The sequence below is a fragment of the Nymphaea colorata genome, unplaced genomic scaffold (assembly GCF_008831285.2).
Source record: "Nymphaea colorata isolate Beijing-Zhang1983 unplaced genomic scaffold, ASM883128v2 scaffold0551, whole genome shotgun sequence".
NCBI lineage: Eukaryota > Viridiplantae > Streptophyta > Magnoliopsida > Nymphaeales > Nymphaeaceae > Nymphaea > Nymphaea colorata.
The window spans coordinates 1-17,500 of record NW_022205057.1 but is presented as its reverse complement, the minus strand read 5'-3'; the positions used below and the strand labels follow the sequence as shown (position 1 = coordinate 17,500).

General features: G+C 34.6%; 2 protein-coding genes and 2 pseudogenes across 2 annotated transcripts; all 4 read left to right on the top strand.

Annotated features, from left to right (window-relative positions):
• Nucleotides 1–4,192, top strand: part of LOC126409548 (protein TIC 214-like) — a 5,947-nt pseudogene extending 1,755 nt beyond the window's left edge.
• A 770-nt stretch (nt 4,193–4,962) lies between these two features.
• Nucleotides 4,963–6,499, top strand: LOC126409549 (NAD(P)H-quinone oxidoreductase subunit H, chloroplastic). Its single transcript, XM_050075498.1, has one exon. The coding sequence runs from the start codon at nt 4,979–4,981 to the stop codon at nt 6,158–6,160; it is 1,182 nt and encodes a 393-aa protein (XP_049931455.1). The 5' UTR covers nt 4,963–4,978; the 3' UTR covers nt 6,161–6,499.
• A 4,499-nt stretch (nt 6,500–10,998) lies between these two features.
• On the top strand, nt 10,999–12,616 carry LOC126409550 (NAD(P)H-quinone oxidoreductase chain 4, chloroplastic-like). Its single transcript, XM_050075499.1, is given in 4 exon segments — nt 10,999–11,685; nt 11,688–11,942; nt 11,945–12,073; nt 12,076–12,616. Coding segments are annotated over 4 exon segments (1,494 nt in total). The 5' UTR covers nt 10,999–11,045; the 3' UTR covers nt 12,546–12,616.
• Nucleotides 12,617–15,705: 3,089 nt separating this feature from the next.
• On the top strand, nt 15,706–17,491 carry LOC126409551 (NAD(P)H-quinone oxidoreductase subunit 5, chloroplastic-like; annotated as a pseudogene).
• The last annotated feature ends 9 nt before the right edge of the window (nt 17,492–17,500 follow it).

Sequence of the window (17,500 nt, the reverse complement as noted above, 5' to 3'; positions counted from 1 at the left end):
AGCTGAGAAATCAAGAACTCGTTTCAAACAATTTGCTTTTGGGGGAGAAGAAAAAGTATTCGATATGGTTAGAGCTGATCCGAATGATCAAAAAATGAGTAATCTTCAAATTGAAGAAATTAAGAAAAAGGTTCCTCGATGGTTATACAAACTGACTTCTGATTTGGATTTTGAAGAAGAGGAGGAGGAGGAGGAGGAAGAAGATGATCAGGAAGAATCCACAGAGGATCACGGGATTCGTTCAAGAAAAGCCAAACGTGTAGTAATTTATACTGACACTGATACCGATGAGGATACTAATATCATTAATACCAATGATAATATCATCAATACTACCACTGATAATATCATTAATACCAATGATAATATCAATAATACTACTGATAATATCAGTAATACCACCGATAGTAATCAAGAAAAAAATAGTGATGATCAAGTCGAAAAAGGTGATCAAAGAGGAAAAGGAAATGGTGATCAAGCCAAAAAGAAAAAGGGTGATCAAGCCAAAAATGGTGATCAAAGAGGAAAAGGAAATGGTGATCAAGCAGAAGAACATGAAATGGCCTTGATACGTTACTCGCAACAATCAGATTTTCGTCGTGATATAATCAAAGGGTCGATGCGGGCTCAAAGACGTAAAACAGTCACTTGGGAAATGTTTCAAACAGATGTACACTCCCCCTTTTTTTTGACAGAATAGACAAAACACCTTTGTTTTCTTTTGATATCTCAAGGATGATGAACCTCATTTTTAGGAATTGGATGGAGGAAAAAAGCCCAAAAATACAAACATCTGATTATGTGGGTGAAGGGGCAAAAGAGAAAGAGAAAATGGAGAAAGAACACGAAGAGGAGTATAAAAGAAAAGAGGATAAAAGACAGGAGGAGGAACGGATAGCAATAGCAGAAACTTGGGATAATATTATATTTGCTCAAGCAATAAGGAGTTCCATATTAGTAACCCACTCGATTCTTCGAAAATACATCATATTACCTTCATTGATAATAGTTAAAAATATTGGTCGTATGTTATTATTTCAATTCCCTGAGTGGTATGAAGATTTGACCGAATGGAGTAGGGAAATGCATGTCAAATGCACATATAATGGTGTTCAATTATCGGAAACAGAATTTCCAAAAGATTGGTTAACAGACGGTATTCAGATAAAAATCCTATTTCCTTTCTCTCTGAAACCTTGGCATAGAAAAAAGCTACGATCCCATCATAAGGATCTAAGAAAAAAACAAAAAAATTTCTGTTTTTTAACGATCTGGGGGATGGAAACAGAAGTCCCCTTTGGCTCTCCCCGAAAAAACCTTTCTTTTTTGAACCCATTAATAAAACACTCGAAAAAAAAATTAGAAAAGTCAAAAAGACAGGTTTTTTCTTTCTAAGAATTATAAAAGACAACATAAAAGGTTTTCTAAAGATTCTCAACGAAAAAATAAGATGGATTATCAAAATAGTTCTATTTATAAAAAGAAAAGTGAAGAAACTCTTTTTCTTAGTGACGCGAGTCTATGACCCAAGTCAAAATGAAGAACCAAGTCAAAATGAGAAAGATTCCAAAAAATCATCCATGAATCACCCATTATAATTGTATCCGGAGATTGGACAAATGATTCACTGATAGAAAGAAAAATTAATGATCTGGCTGATAAGACAACCAAAATCTGGGATCAAGTAGAAAAGATTAGAAAAGACAAGAAAAAAAAACCTCTAACTCCAGATATTGAGGATATAGATATTAGTACTAACAAGGGAAATTTTAGTAATAAAAGAACCGAATCACGGAAACATATTTTTCAAATATCTAAAAAAAGAAGAAGTGCCCCATTAATCTCTAAATGGAACTCTTTTATGAAATCTTTCATTGAAAGAATATACATGGGTATCCTTCTATGTATCACTAACATTTACAGGATCAATGCACAATTTTTTCTTGACTCAACAAAAAATACTTTAAATGGATACACTTACAATGACGAAATAAAGGAAAGGATACTAATGAAACGAATCCAAATATAATTCCCTTCATTTCGACTGTAAAATCTCTTTCTACTTATACTACTAATATAAGTAGTGATAGTAATTCACCGATTTACTGCGACTTATCTTCTTTGTCTCAAGCCTATGTGTTTTACAAATTATTGCAAACCCAAGTTAGTAACAAATATAAGTCAGAATCCATATTTCATTACTACAGAACATATCCTTTTATTAAGGATAGAATAAAAGACTATTTCCATGACTATTTCCATACACGAGGAATATTTGATTCAGAATCAAAACACAAGAAACTGCGGAATTCTGGAATGAGTGAATGGAAAAACTGGTTAAAGAGCCATTATCAATACAATTTCTCCCATGACAAATGGTCTAGATTAGCACCTCTAAAATGGAGAAAGAAAGTCAATCAGCATTTTACGATTAAAAATAACGACTCACCAAAATTGGGTTCATATGAAGAAAAGACCAATTAATTCATTCCGGTAAAAAGGATTATTATAATATAAATTGGACTTATTGAAGAGTCCGAGTTGCGAAAAAAAAATTAAAAAACACTACAGATATGATCTTTTATCATATAAATATCTTAATTATGAAGATGTGAAAGACTCCAATATTTATGGATCACCATTACAAGTAAACAGGCACGGAGAGATTTCTAATTACAATACACATAAATACAAATCGTTTTATGCTACAACTATAAATGATAGCCTAGAAGATAAATATACAATTGATAGGGATCCAAATCTAGATAGAAAATATTTGGAATTGAGAATCACCAATTTTTACCCTAGAAACAATATTGAAACTAGGACTAGTACGGGTATCAGAACTTTCATTAATAAAAAAAAGAAAACTACTAAGACTGGGACCAATAAGAAAGATATTCTTTATCTTTATATCAGAATTCATCAAGAAATCCAAACAAAGCAAAAAGAGTTATTTTTTGATTGGATGGGAATGAATGAACAAATGTTAGATCATACTATATCGAATCTGCGCCCTTGGTTCTTACCAGAATTTGTGCCGCTTTACGATCGATATAAGACTAATCCGTGGATCATACCAATCAAATTGCTTCTATTTGATTTTCATGGAAACAAAACAAGCGATCTTTATATAGATCCAAAGGTGGAATCTAATCAAAAAGAAAGATTTAATCCAAAACCAAAAGTAGAATCTAATCAAAAGGGATATCTTGAATTAGAGAATGGGAACCGGGACGAGAAAGAACGACAGCACCAAGGAAATCTTATATCTGATATAAGAAACCAAAAAAAAGATGTTGGAGCAAATTCCGCGGGTTCAGATATTAAGAAACGCAGAAAGAAAAAGAAATTCAAGAGCAAGAAGGAAGCGGAACTAGACTTATTTTTGAAAAAATATTTTCTTTTTCAACTCCGATGGGGTGATTCTTTCAATCAAAGAATGACCAATAATATCAAGGTATATTGTCTACTGCTTAGACTTATGAATCCGAATGAAATTGCTATATCCTCTATTCAAAGAGGAGAAATGGGTCTAGATGTAATGCTGATTAATAAGGATTTGTCTCTTCCAGAATTGATAAAAAGGGGAATATTTATTGTTGAACCGGTTCGTTTGTCTATCAAATGGGATGGAATTTCGATTATGTATCAAACCATAGCTATTTCATTGACCCATAAGGTTCAGTACCAAACTAATCGAGGATACCAGGTAAAAAAACATATTGATAAGAATGACTTGAATGGCTCGATTGCACGACACGGAGGAGTGCGTGTGAATGGGGACAATAATAATTATGATTTGCTTGTTCCTGAACATATTTTATCTCCTAGCCATCGTAGAGAATTGAGAATTATAAGCCGTTTCAATTACCGAAATAGGAACCTTGTGAATAAGAATCCAGTATTTTGCAATAGAGCTAAGACTAATGCGCAGGGGTTTGAGAAATTTGTAAATAGGGATAAGCATTTTGATACAGATACAAATAACTCTCTAAAATGGAAAGTGTTTCTTTGGCCCACTCATCGATTAGAAGATTTAGCCTGTATGAATCGTTATTGGTTTGATACCAATAATGGGAGTCGTTTCAGTATGTCAAGGATCCATATGTATAAGCAATTTGGAATTCGCTGATGTTACAATCAATTTCCCTCTTTATCACGCGCCTGGTATATGAGAACATGCAAATAAATACATACCTTATGTTAGACTCTGATACACAAGATTCAGTCAGTTAGACTCTGATACACAAGATTCAGTCAGTTAGACTCTGATACACAAGATTCAGTCACATATCAATTGGACCTAGGAATGAATCGACAGAATCTTTTTAGGTCCCTTTCCCTTTCATTCTGTTTCGTGAGCCCAGGAATATACCATCCCTTTGTATCTGAATAAATTTATTGTTATTATTTATTCATATTCATTTTGATTTGTTTGATAGAAAAAAGAGTAATATATGAATCAATCCAGATTATTGTGTACACCAGAACAAAATAAATGGTATTATTATTCTTGATTGGGAAGATTTATATCCGTGGGAACAAAAAGAAAAAAAGAGAAGAATTTATTTGTATGGTAAAGAATTCGCCCATATCCGTTATTCCACAAGAAGAAAAAAGGGGTTCTGTTGAATTCCAAGTATTTAATTTTACCAATAAGATAGAGAGACTTACTTCACATTTGAAACTGCACAGAAGAGACTATTTATCTCAGAGGGGTCTGCGGAAAATTCTGGGGAAACGCCAACGACTGCTGGTTTATTTATCAAAGAAAAATCGAGTGCGTTATAGGGAATTAATTGGTCAATTGGGTATTCGAGAACCAAAAACTGGTTAGTTTGGAAATTCGTTTGAGTTATTCGGTTCATTAGATCTTGAATTTGGATGAACCTCGTTTCATTTTCAGGAATTCATGGAATAATGAATTGGGATCGGAGAAATGGAATAATGAATTGGAATCGGAGAATAAAAACATATGACTGTACCAGACGCAAGAAAAGACCTCCTCGTGGTCAATATGGGTCCTCACCACCCGTCAATGCATGGTGTTCTTCGACTCATTGTTACTCTAGATGGCGAAGATGTTATCGACTGTGAACCCATATTGGGTTATTTACACAGAGGAATGGAAAAAATTGCGGAAAACCGAACAATTATACAATATCTACCTTATGTAACACGTTGGGATTATTTAGCTACTATGTTCACGGAGGCAATAACCGTTAATGCACCTGAGGAATTGGGAAATATTCAAGTACCTAAAAGAGCCAGCTATATTAGGGTAATTATGCTGGAGTTGAGTCGTATAGCTTCGCATTTGTTATGGCTTGGACCTTTTATGGCCGATATCGGTGCGCAGACTCCTTTCTTCTATATTTTCAGAGAGAGGGAATTGTTATATGATCTATTCGAAGCTGCCACAGGTATGCGAATGATGCATAATTATTTCCGTATCGGGGGGGTAGCTGCTGATTTACCTCATGGCTGGATAGATAAATGTTTAGATTTCTGCGATTATTTTTTAACGGGAGTTGTTGAATATCAAAAGCTTATTACGCGCAATCCCATCTTTTTGGAACGAGTTGAAGGGGTAGGTTTTATTGGGGGAGAGGAAGCCATAAATTGGGGTTTATCAGGACCAATGCTACGAGCTTCCGGAATCCAATGGGACCTTCGTAAAGTCGATCGGTATGAGTGTTATGATGAATTCGATTGGGAAGTCCAATGGCAAAAAGAAGGAGACTCATTAGCTCGTTATTTAGTAAGAATTGGCGAAATGACGGAATCCATCAAAATTATTCAACAGGCTCTGGAAGGAATTCCGGGGGGACCTTATGAAAATTTAGAATTCCGACGCTTTGCTGGAACAAAAGATTCAGAATTGAACGACTTTGAATATCGATTCATTAGTAAAAAGCCTTCTCCCAGTTTTGAATTGTCAAAACAAGAACTTTATGTGAGAGTAGAAGCCCCAAAGGGAGAATTAGGTATTTTTCTGATAGGAGATAATAGTGTTTTTCCTTGGAGATGGAAAATACGTCCACCCGGTTTCATCAATTTGCAAATTCTTCCTCAGCTAGTTAAAAGAATGAAATTGGCTGATATTATGACAATACTAGGTAGTATAGATATCATTATGGGAGAAGTTGATCGTTGAAATGATAATTGAAGAAGCACAAGCTATCAATTCTTTTTTCAGATCGGAATCCTCAAAAGAGGCCTATGGGCTCATATGGTTACTTGTACCTATTGTTACTCTTGTATTGGGAATCACAATAGGGGTATTAGTAATTGTGTGGCTAGAAAGAAAAATATCTGCAGGGATACAACGACGAATTGGTCCTGAGTATGCCGGCCCCCTGGGCATTCTTCAAGCTCTAGCGGATGGGGTCAAACTACTTTTCAAAGAAGATCTTCTTCCATCTAGAGGAGATATTCGTTTATTTAGTGTCGGCCCATCCGTAGCGGTCGTATCAATTCTACTGAGTTATTCAGTAATTCCTTTGGCCATCACCTTGTACTAACCGATCTCAGTATAGGTGTTTCTCTATGGATCGCTATTTCAAGTATTGCCCCTATCGGACTTCTTATGTCCGGATATGGATCAAATAATAAATATTCCTTTTCAGGTGGTTTACGAGCTGCTGCTCAATCTATAAGTTATGAAATACCGTTAACTCCATGTGTGTTATCAATATCTCTACGTGTGATTCGTTGGAATACGCACTCCTACCTCTTTCTTTGCTTTTTCTAGGAAAGAAGTTGGTTGATTGAATATATAGATAGAACTCTTTTTTATTCATCACTGGGATCTATGAACTAAACCAGATAGTTATATGAGTGAAACAAAACTGCTTATGAATTCGCAGTAAGAAGATCGAGTCTCATTACCTACGTACGAGAGTAAAGTGGAGCTAAACATAAGCAGCGGAAGCTGTTTACCCCAAGTATCGATTAGCCATCAGGACTTGAAGCGGGCGCAAAAGATCAACTGTATGGAATTTTTACTCTTGTATTTATTACCATACCGAGGATCCACCAAAACTGAGTGGACGGTTAGGAACACCAAGGTACACAAAAGATTAGTAATGGAGATAATGTAACGTATCCAAACGGATATTTTGACATTACATAAAAGGAGTCATAATGAGGGCTTGAAGTTGGTAGAAATGATCAAAAAGTACTTCCCCGTGATCCCGATCCAGAGTATAGCTCCTATCCACTGATTTAAAAATAACTATCAGGAACGAAGTAATCCTTTATTTATATAGTATAGTCCTTCTGAGAAAGAAGAGAAGAACAGGAAGGAAAAATGGATTGACTATTTATTGTATCTTATGGAAAGATCGAGTTAAGTTATTACTGAACAAGAAACTCAGCAAAAAGAATAAAGGATGAGATGGATTCAGAAGTGTACTTTTTATTTGTTATTATCTTATCGCGGACAGAATCCCACTGGTCTAGTTCACTTATGAGCATTTTGATTCATCTTTCTTTTTTCCTATGGTATGCCGATGTAATACCGAAGCATACCTTAGATTTATTCGTGACCATTGAGGAGCCGTATGAAGCTGAGGTCTCATGTACGGTTCTGGAATAGAGATGGGAACAGTGATGTTATCATCGACTATGATTATCTAACAGTTCAAGTACGGTTGATATAGTTGAGGCGCAGTCAAAATATGGTTTTTGGGGGTGGAATCTTTGGCGTCAACCTATAGGGTTCATAGTTTTTATAATTTCTTCACTAGCAGAATGCGAGAGATTGCCCTTTGATTTACCGGAAGCCGAGGAGGAATTAGTAGCAGGTTATCAACTGAATATTCAGGTATCAAATTTGGTTTATTTTATGTTGCTTCTTACCTCAATTTACTAGTTTCTTCATTATTCGTAACAGTTCTGTACTTGGGAGGGTGGAATCTTCCTATTCCATATATACCAATTACTGAACTTTTCGAAATAAATAAAACTAGTGAAGTCTTTGGAACAACAATTAGTCTCCTCATTACATTAGCTAAAGCTTATTTGTTCCTGTTCATTCCTATCTCAACAAGATGGACTTTACCTAGGCTGAGAATGGATCAACTATTAAATCTTGGGTGGAAATCTCTTTTACCTATTGCTCTCGGTAATCTATTATTGACAACTTCTTCCCAACTTGTTTCGCTATAACAGAATAGGATATTCCAGATTCTTATCCTCTCTCAAGCAAGAGAAAGAAACATCAAATTATTCATGGATATTCACGATATATGTTTCCTATGGTGACTGGGTTCATGAATTATGGTCAACAGACAGTACGAGCTGCAAGATACATTGGTCAAAGTTTCATGATTACCTTATCTCACGCAAATCGTTTACCTGTAACTATTCAATATCCTTATGAAAAATCGATCACATCAGAGCGTTTCCGTGGGCGAATCCACTTTGAATTTGATAAATGCATTGCTTGTGAAGTATGTGTTCGCGTATGTCCGATAGATCTACCTGTTGTTGATTGGCGATTAGAAACAGATATTAGAAAGAAACGATTGCTTAATTATAGTATTGATTTCGGAATCTGTATATTTTGTGGTAATTGCGTGGAGTATTGCCCCACAAACTGTTTATCAATGACTGAAGAATATGAACTTTCCACCTACGATCGTCACGAATTAAATTATAATCAAATTGCTTTGGGTCGGTTACCAATGTCTGTAATTGGAGATTACACAGTTCGAACAATTATGAACTCAACTCCAATAAAAATATCTATGGAGAAACCCCTTGATTCAAGAACGATTACCAATTAAATTAAAAATAAGACTAAGTTTTGATCAAAAGTAGGTAAGTTTCTTTCATGTCAGACAAAGAATAACTAGATTTGTGAGGATTATAACTACTTTTTGAATATATAAATATATATAGCCATTATAGCCATAGCCCTTATTTGTTTAATTAAAAATATGAAATTACGAACTCTGTTTCGACTAAAGACAAAAGCAAGATTGGCCCGTTCAATTGATTAACTCAATCTACATAAACCCACACCACGCTGGGGTAAGAACTATTAGATATAAAAAAGGGTAACCCACTTTTTCCCGACCAGTAAGATCATGAGATATTTTGACTTATTTATCGCTTATTTAACACATAATGGATTTACCTGCGCCAATACATGATATTCTTTTAGTATCTCTGGGATCAGGTCTTATAGTAGGAGGTCTAGGAGTGGTATTACTTACCAATCCAATTTATTCTGCCTTTTCCTTGGGATTGGTTCTTGTTTGTATATCTTTATTTTATATTCCATCGAACTCTTATTTTGTAGCTGCTGCGCAGCTACTTATTTACGTGGGAGCCATAAATGTCTTAATCTTATTTGCTGTGATGTTTATGAATGGTTCAGAATATTACAATTCTTTTCATTTTTGGACTGTCGGAGATGGATTCACTTCGCTAGTTTGTACAAGTATTTTTTTTTCACTAATTGCTACTATCCCAAACACGTCATGGTACGGGATTATTTGGACTACAAGATCAAACCAGATCATAGAACAGGACCTGACAAGTAATGTTCAACAGATTGGGATTCATTTATCAACAGATTTTTATCTTCCATTTGAACTGATTTCTATAATCCTTTTAGTTTCCTTAGTGGGCGCAATTGCTATGGCTCGCCGGGAATAGATACTTAGAATTGGAAATAACAAACCAACCAAATAAAATAAAGCAACCTCCGTGTAATTGTTATCGCATCTATCTGTCCACCCTAAATTGGAATATTGTTCATGAGACATATTTCAAAGTTTTTGTTAGTTCGACGACCCATTTCAGTGTCTTTTTTGGTACTGTATTTCTTATATATATTATATGGATTGATAATTGAATTAGATTCAGTAGAATCTTCTCATTTAATTAATCGAATCAGTTGAATTGTTGTTTTATATTGAAATGAATCGAGATTGACGAGGAGTTGGTCAATGATGCTCGAGCATGTACTTGTTTTGAGTGCCTATTTATTTTCTATTGGTATCTATGGATTGATCACAAGTCGAAACATGGTTAGAGCACTTATGTGTCTTGAACTTATACTGAATGCTGTTAATATGAATCTCATAACATTTTCTGATTTATTTGATAGTCGCCAATTAAAGGGAGACGTTTTCTCGATCTTTGTTATCGCTATTGCAGCCGCCGAAGCAGCTATTGGACCAGCTATTGTTTCTTCGATCTATCGTAACAGAAAATCAACTCGTATCAATCAATCAAATTTATTGAATAAATAAAATAGTCGGTAGTCGGAACCTTTACTCAAATAAAATATATAAAGACATATACGTTATGTCACTCTGTAGAAGTAAATAGACACTCGACTCACGTTATGGATCAATGGATCATAAGCATGGATTAGGAATAAGAGTACAATAAATTTTATACGTTTTCTTTCTTTATTATATATAACTATAATTCATTTATAGATTAGCAAAACGTGTATTGACTGATATGACCATGTTTGATGAAAGATAAGAGATCAAAGTATCTTGGGCCTATCTCATGAACAGATCAGAAATAGATTTCTAACAAAACTTTATGGTCTAATCACCGATTCGTCTGGTGCCAAAATATTTAATCATTTACTAAAGCTACCAGACCGAAATTTATGACGTTCCAAAAAAAATTAATAGATCTAATGTCACACTCAGTAAAGATTTATGATACATGTATAGGGTGTACCCAATGCGTACGAGCGTGTCCTACAGATGTCCTGGAAATGATACCCTGGGACGGATGTAAAGCTAAGCAAATTGCTTCCGCACCAAGAACGGAGGACTGTGTAGGTTGTAAGAGATGTGAATCTGCTTGTCCAACGGATTTCTTAAGTATACGGGTTTATTTATGGCATGAGACAACCCGTAGCATGGGTCTAGCTTATTAATACGTTACAAAAACTCCCCTTGAATCCATTTGATTCCTCTTTACCGACAAAAACCCGTACTCGATAAATAAAAAATCCGAGCGCGGGTTTTTCTGGTCAAATCAAAGTGTATTTTGTCTTTACTATGAGTGATTTTTATTGGTTAACAATCATTGTTGTTTTGCCCATATCCGCGGGTTCCTTAATTGCTCTTTTCCCTCATAGAGGAAATAAGGTAGTTCGATGGTATACTATCTGTATCTGCTTATTTGAACTCCTTCTAACGACCTACGTATTCTGTTATCATTTTAAATTGGACGATCCATTAATCCAATTGGAAGAAGACTTTAACTGGATAAATATTTTTGATTTTCACTGGAGACTCGGAATCGACGGACTTTCTATAGGACCCATTTTATTGACAGGATTTATCACTACTTTAGCTACTTCAGCGGCTTGGCCAGTTACCCGAAATTCGCGATTGTTCCATTTCCTGATGTTAGCAATGTACAGTGGTCAAATAGGATCATTTTCTTCTCGAGACCTCTTACTTTTTTTCATCATGTGGGAATTAGAATTAATTCCTGTTTACCTACTTTTATCCATGTGGGGAGGAAAGAAACGTCTGTACTCAGCTACAAAGTTCATTTTGTACACTGCAGGAGGTTCCATTTTTCTCTTAATGGGAGTTCTAGGTATGGGTTTATATGGTTCCAATGAACCAACATTAAATTTTGAAACATTAGCTAATCAATCGTATCCCGTGGCATTGGAAATAATATTTTATTGGGTTTCCTTATTGCTTATGCTGTCAAATCACCGATCATACCTTTACATACATGGTTGCCAGATACCCATGGAGAGGCGCATTACAGTACATGTATGCTTCTAGCTGGAATCTTATTAAAAATGGGAGCATACGGGTTGGTTCGGGTCAATATGGAATTATTACCCCACGCCCATTCCATATTTTCTCCTTGGTTGATGATAGTAGGGACTATTCAAATAATCTATGCAGCTTTAACTTCTCTTGGTCAACGCAATTTAAAAAGAGAATAGCCTATTCTTCCGTATCTCATATGGGTTTCATAATAATAGGAATTAGTTCTATAACCGATGCGGGACTCAATGGAGCTATTTTACAAATCATCTCTCATGGATTTATTGGTGCTGCACTTTTTTCCTGGCAGGAACAAGTTATGATAGAATACGTCTTCGTTATCTTAACGAAATGGGGGGAATAGCTATACTAATGCCAAGAATCTTTACGATGTTCAGTAGCTTCTCAATGGCTTCTCTCGCATTACCAGGAATGAGTGGTTTTGTTGCAGAATTTGTGATATTTTTGGGAATAATTACTAGCCCAAAATACCTTGTAATGTCAAAAATACTAATTACTTTTGTAATGGCAATTGGAATGATATTAACTCCTATTTATTCATTATCTATGTCACGCCAGATGTTCTATGGATACAGGTTATTCAATGTTCCCAAGTCTCACTTTGTGGATTCTGGACCACGAGAAATCTTTATTTTGATGTGTATCCTTTTACCTATAATAGGTATTGGTATTTATCCAGATTTCGTTCTTTCACTATCAGTTGACAAGGTAGAAACTATTCTATCTAATTACTTTCATGGGTAGCTTTCATGGATGGATTTTTTTATGGTTATGGGCAGCACAGAAGATCCAATCCAATAATCCTGCACTGCTGTTTACAACAAATCAATCGTTGGCTAGACCAATCAAAAGGAAAAGAAGATTTTTCCTTCTATCAAGTCAAAATGCAATTAAATGAAGGAAATTGTAATCAGAAATATCTGTAGTTTTTATTATTTAACTACAGATATTCTGATTACATATATATCTTTCACCTTATACATATAATGTATAAATGAGATAATAATATTATGGTTAATAATATTATGGTATATGAGAGGGGTATATGAGAATGAAAGGGTATGTGTACAATCTTTCTATGTATCTGCAGTTTTTTTCTTCAATTAGATGTTTAATGTGAATGAACCATAACTATGTAGCCCTCTTCCTAATAGATTGACCCCAAAATAGCAGATCCAAATTATAAGAAATCCCATAGAAGCCACAATTGCTGAATTTGCACCTTGCAAACTTTTATTTGTTCTAGTATGTAAATAAATCGCGAATACGGTCCAAGTAATAAATGCCCAGGTTTCTTTGGGGTCCCAATTCCAATAAGATCCCATGCCTCATTAGCCCATACTGCTCCTGAAAGAATACCTATAGTTAAAAGGGTAAAACCCAAGCCAATGACACGATAACTCCAAGAATCCAATCGCTGAGTCAATTGATACCTGTGATAATTTCTAAACGAAAAATTCACGTATTGGGTCTCATCAAAAGAAAATGAACTAATTAATAAATGATTGGTTTTACCGAAAATATCTATCTTTCTTCTAAACGTAATGACCAGGAGAGTTATGGATAATAATGATCCACATAAAAGAGCTGCATAGCTCAACAACATCATACTACGTGCATCATTAACCAACGGGATTGGAGAGCAGGCACTAATATTGCGGATTGATGCATTTTAGTTAAAAGACCCGAAGTGGCAAAGCCTTGGGTTAAAATAGCGCTTGGGGCGGTTATTTTACTGAAAAAATTCTTATAGTTTCTAAAATATGGAACTATATGAATAAGGGAGAAACTCCATGAAAGGAACATTAATGATTCATATAGATCACTTAATGGTACATGTCCCGAATAAATCCAACGAGTAACTAATAATCCTGTTATACAGAAAAAAGTAGCTATCATGCCTTTTTCTGACGAATCACATAGTCCTACAATTTCATAGACCAAGGTCATCAGATGAGTAGGAATCACAATTGAAATGATCGAAAAAGATATGTGAGTTAATATATGTTCTAAAGTTGCAAATATCATAAACAATCATTTTTTGTTTTTATAGTTATAAAAAAAGGGAACCCTTCCTTAATTACCGAATGTAAATATGGTATCGAATTAAAGGATCCGTTGTGTCCTTTTTTGTTTTAGAGAATGCCGCCACTCGGACTCGAACCGAGATGCTCTAGCACTGCTTCCTAAGAACAGCGTGTCTACCGATTTCACCATGGCGGCTTGTTCGAAGTAATACTAACTCATGCATATTCAATCGTCGATATTGAGAGGTTCAATGCAATTGCAATAGATGATTATTGAATCAATCGAAGAATAGCCATTCAAGTCAATATTTGAAGGTTCCATAATTGTTACTAGCTTACCTTAAAGCTTAGTAATAGTGAATCGATGGGGAAAATAGTGAATCGATGGGGAAAATGGCAATCCCCATCTCGCAAATCATATAAAATGCACTCTATTCACTATATTGAACCTTGTATCTTGCGTCTAATAACGCCCTTTAAAACACAAATAGTGCCATTTTGAGGGCCCAATATATGATACAGAATCATTAATTTATCCAATCATTGATTGATGTTGATTTAGATCATTTGAAGGGTTTCTTATCACATTATTATTTATTCTTTGCTTTTTTATTTCATTTTTTTTGTCGTACAAAAAAACCTTTTGAATAACCGGTAGAAATGGATTTAGCTAAAGAAAAGCTTTTACCGCTGCCCAATATCCCTTTCTCTTCCAAAAATTTCTACGAATATGCTTTTTTGATATAGAAGTACGTTTTTTTGGAACCGCCATGCAAAAATGAACTTTTCTAAGTTGAATGTGAAAGACATGTATTGTTCAAAATAGATCATTAATTCTTTCTATTCATATATCTATTATTTAGTTTATAGATTTCTTCATAACATACAAATATGCGCATATAGCATATAATAGGGACTAAACTAAATTATTGCTAGGGACTCAAACTCAAGTTGGAGAATAAAAGAAAGGAGATTCGATTCGCTAGGTATAACTCTCATAGAAAAAATAGTTATCTTTTTTCTCTTTTTGAAGTATTCATTATCATTATTATTGCATACAATGAAAATCTCAGAAGAAGAAAATTGTACTAATTGTTCATATCTCCATTCATTAGGATCGATGGTATCAACTACCGATGAAATCGACCCCCGCAGATAAATAATATAAAAGAAAAATAAATAAAATAAAAGGTTACAATTCCTATCTCAGTCTATTTCAAATAGACCATATATAACCTACATATACCTACCGTCGTAATACATTTAATAACAATAACCAGAAATTAATTACCTACATGAGATAAAACAATAAGATTTTCTCTACCAATGATCCCATTAAAGCATAGCGCCCCCACGATTCGAATAATACTTTTGTTCAATGATCCATTACTTGAACATTACTTGAACTTGATTAAGGCAATTTAAGTAACCTCTTACTTCACCTTCTTACTTCACCCATATGGGAGGTTACAAGTATCATAGAATTTCCCACAAGTTCTGGTGGAAGCCAATCAATCAGTTTCAAATTAAATTTAAATTAGTTAATGATTTTGGATAAAAGATCTTGTTGGGTTGAGTTATTTGCGGATCTCATGATCCATATCAAAAGCTAATAATTACTTCACCCCTAGTATTAAGCAATAATTTGCTTAATTATATCATTTGACCAATTCAATTGTAACTCCTGGGTCAAATTTTAATAGTCGAGGAAGAGCGAGATTAATAAAAAAGAATATTCTTTTCGTATCCTTATTTGGTTTGTGTTAAAAAAAAAATAAATAAGAACTGGTGATGAATGTGAATTGGGAACAATAATTAATATAATTAATTAGAAGAAAATAGAGGAAAAAGGTTTGATTTAATTTATTATTATGGTTATGGAACGCACATATCAATATGCATGGATTATACCTTTCGTTCCGCTTCTAGTTACTATGTTAATAGGATTGGAACTCCTGCTTAATCCGACAGCAACAAAAAATATTCGTCGTATATGGGCTTTTCCCGCTGTTTTATTGTTAAGTATAGTTATGGTCTTTTCCACTAAGCTGGCGATCCAGCAAATCAATGGTAGCTCAATTTATGAATATCTATGGTCTTGGAGCATCACTAGTGATTTTTCCTTAGAATTCGGCTACTTGATTGATCCACTTACTTCTATTATGTCGATATTAATCACTACTGTTGGAATCCTGGTTCTTATCTATAGTGATAATTATATGTCTCATGACCGAGGATATTTGAGATTTTTTGCTTATATGAGTTTTTTCAATACAGCGATGCTGGGATTAGTTACTAGTCCAATTGATACAAATCCATATTTTTTGGGAACTAGTGGGAATGTGTTCCTATCTGTTAATAGGTTTTTGGTTTACCCGACCAATTGCAGCAAATGCCTGTCAAAAAGCGTTTGTGACCAATCGTGTGGGGATTTTGGTTTATTATTAGGAATCCTAGGTTTTTATTTAATAACAGGTAGTTTCGAATTTCAGGATTTATTCGAATATTCAATGATTCGATCATTAATAACAATGAGATGAATTCCTCATTTGCTACGCTTTGTGCCTTCTTATTATTCCTCGGTGCAGTTGCTAAATCTGCGCAATTCCCACTTCATGTATGGTTACCTGATGCTATGGAGGGACCCACTCCTATTTCGGCTCTGATACATGCGGCTACTATGGTAGCCGCAGGAATTTTTCTTGTAGCTCGGCTTCTTCCTCTTTTCATAGCCATACCTTACATAATGAATATCATATCTTTGATAGGTGTAATAACGGTACTATTAGGAGCTACCTTAGCTCTTGCTCAAAGAGATATTAAGAGAAGTTTAGCTTATTCCACGATGTCTCAATTGGGATACATTATGTTAGCTTTGGTATAGGTTCTTATCGAGCCGCTTTATTCCATTTGATCACTCATGCTTATTCTAAAGCATTATTGTTTTTAGGGTCTGGATCAATCATTCATTCCATGGAACCCATTATTGGGTATTCTCCGACTAAGAGTCAGAACATGGTTCTTATGGCGGTTTAACTAAATATATGCCAATTACAAAAACAACTTTTTTTTAGGTACACTTTCTCTTTGTGGTATTCCACCCCTCGCTTGTTTTTGGTCCAAAGACGAAATTCTTAATGATAGTTGGTTTATTCCACGATTTTTGCGATAATAGCTTTCTACACAGCAGGATTAACTGCATTTATATGTTCGTATGTATTTACTTTACTTTCGAAGGCATTTACGTAGTCATTTCAAAATTACAGCGGACACACAAATAGTTCCTTCTATTCAATATCCATATGGGGCAAGAAGGTTCCAAACCTGTTAGCAGCAATTTGCTTTTAACAACAAGGAATAATAATGACAAGTCCTCCTTTTCCAATTGCTCGTTTTCTAATACATATAAAATTGCCGGTTATGTAAGAACCATGCGATCATCTTTTAGTACTCATTTTTTCAAAAAAGACTCTCATACTTTACTATATCCGCATGAATCGGACAATACCATGTTATTTCCCCTGCTTATATTGGCCATATTTACTTTGTTCGTTGGATGCATAGGAATTAATTTCGGGCACGAAGTAATGGAGGTTGACATATTATCAAAATGGTTAACCCCATCGATGAAACTTTTCCATCAGAATTCAACTGATGAAGATTGTATAAATT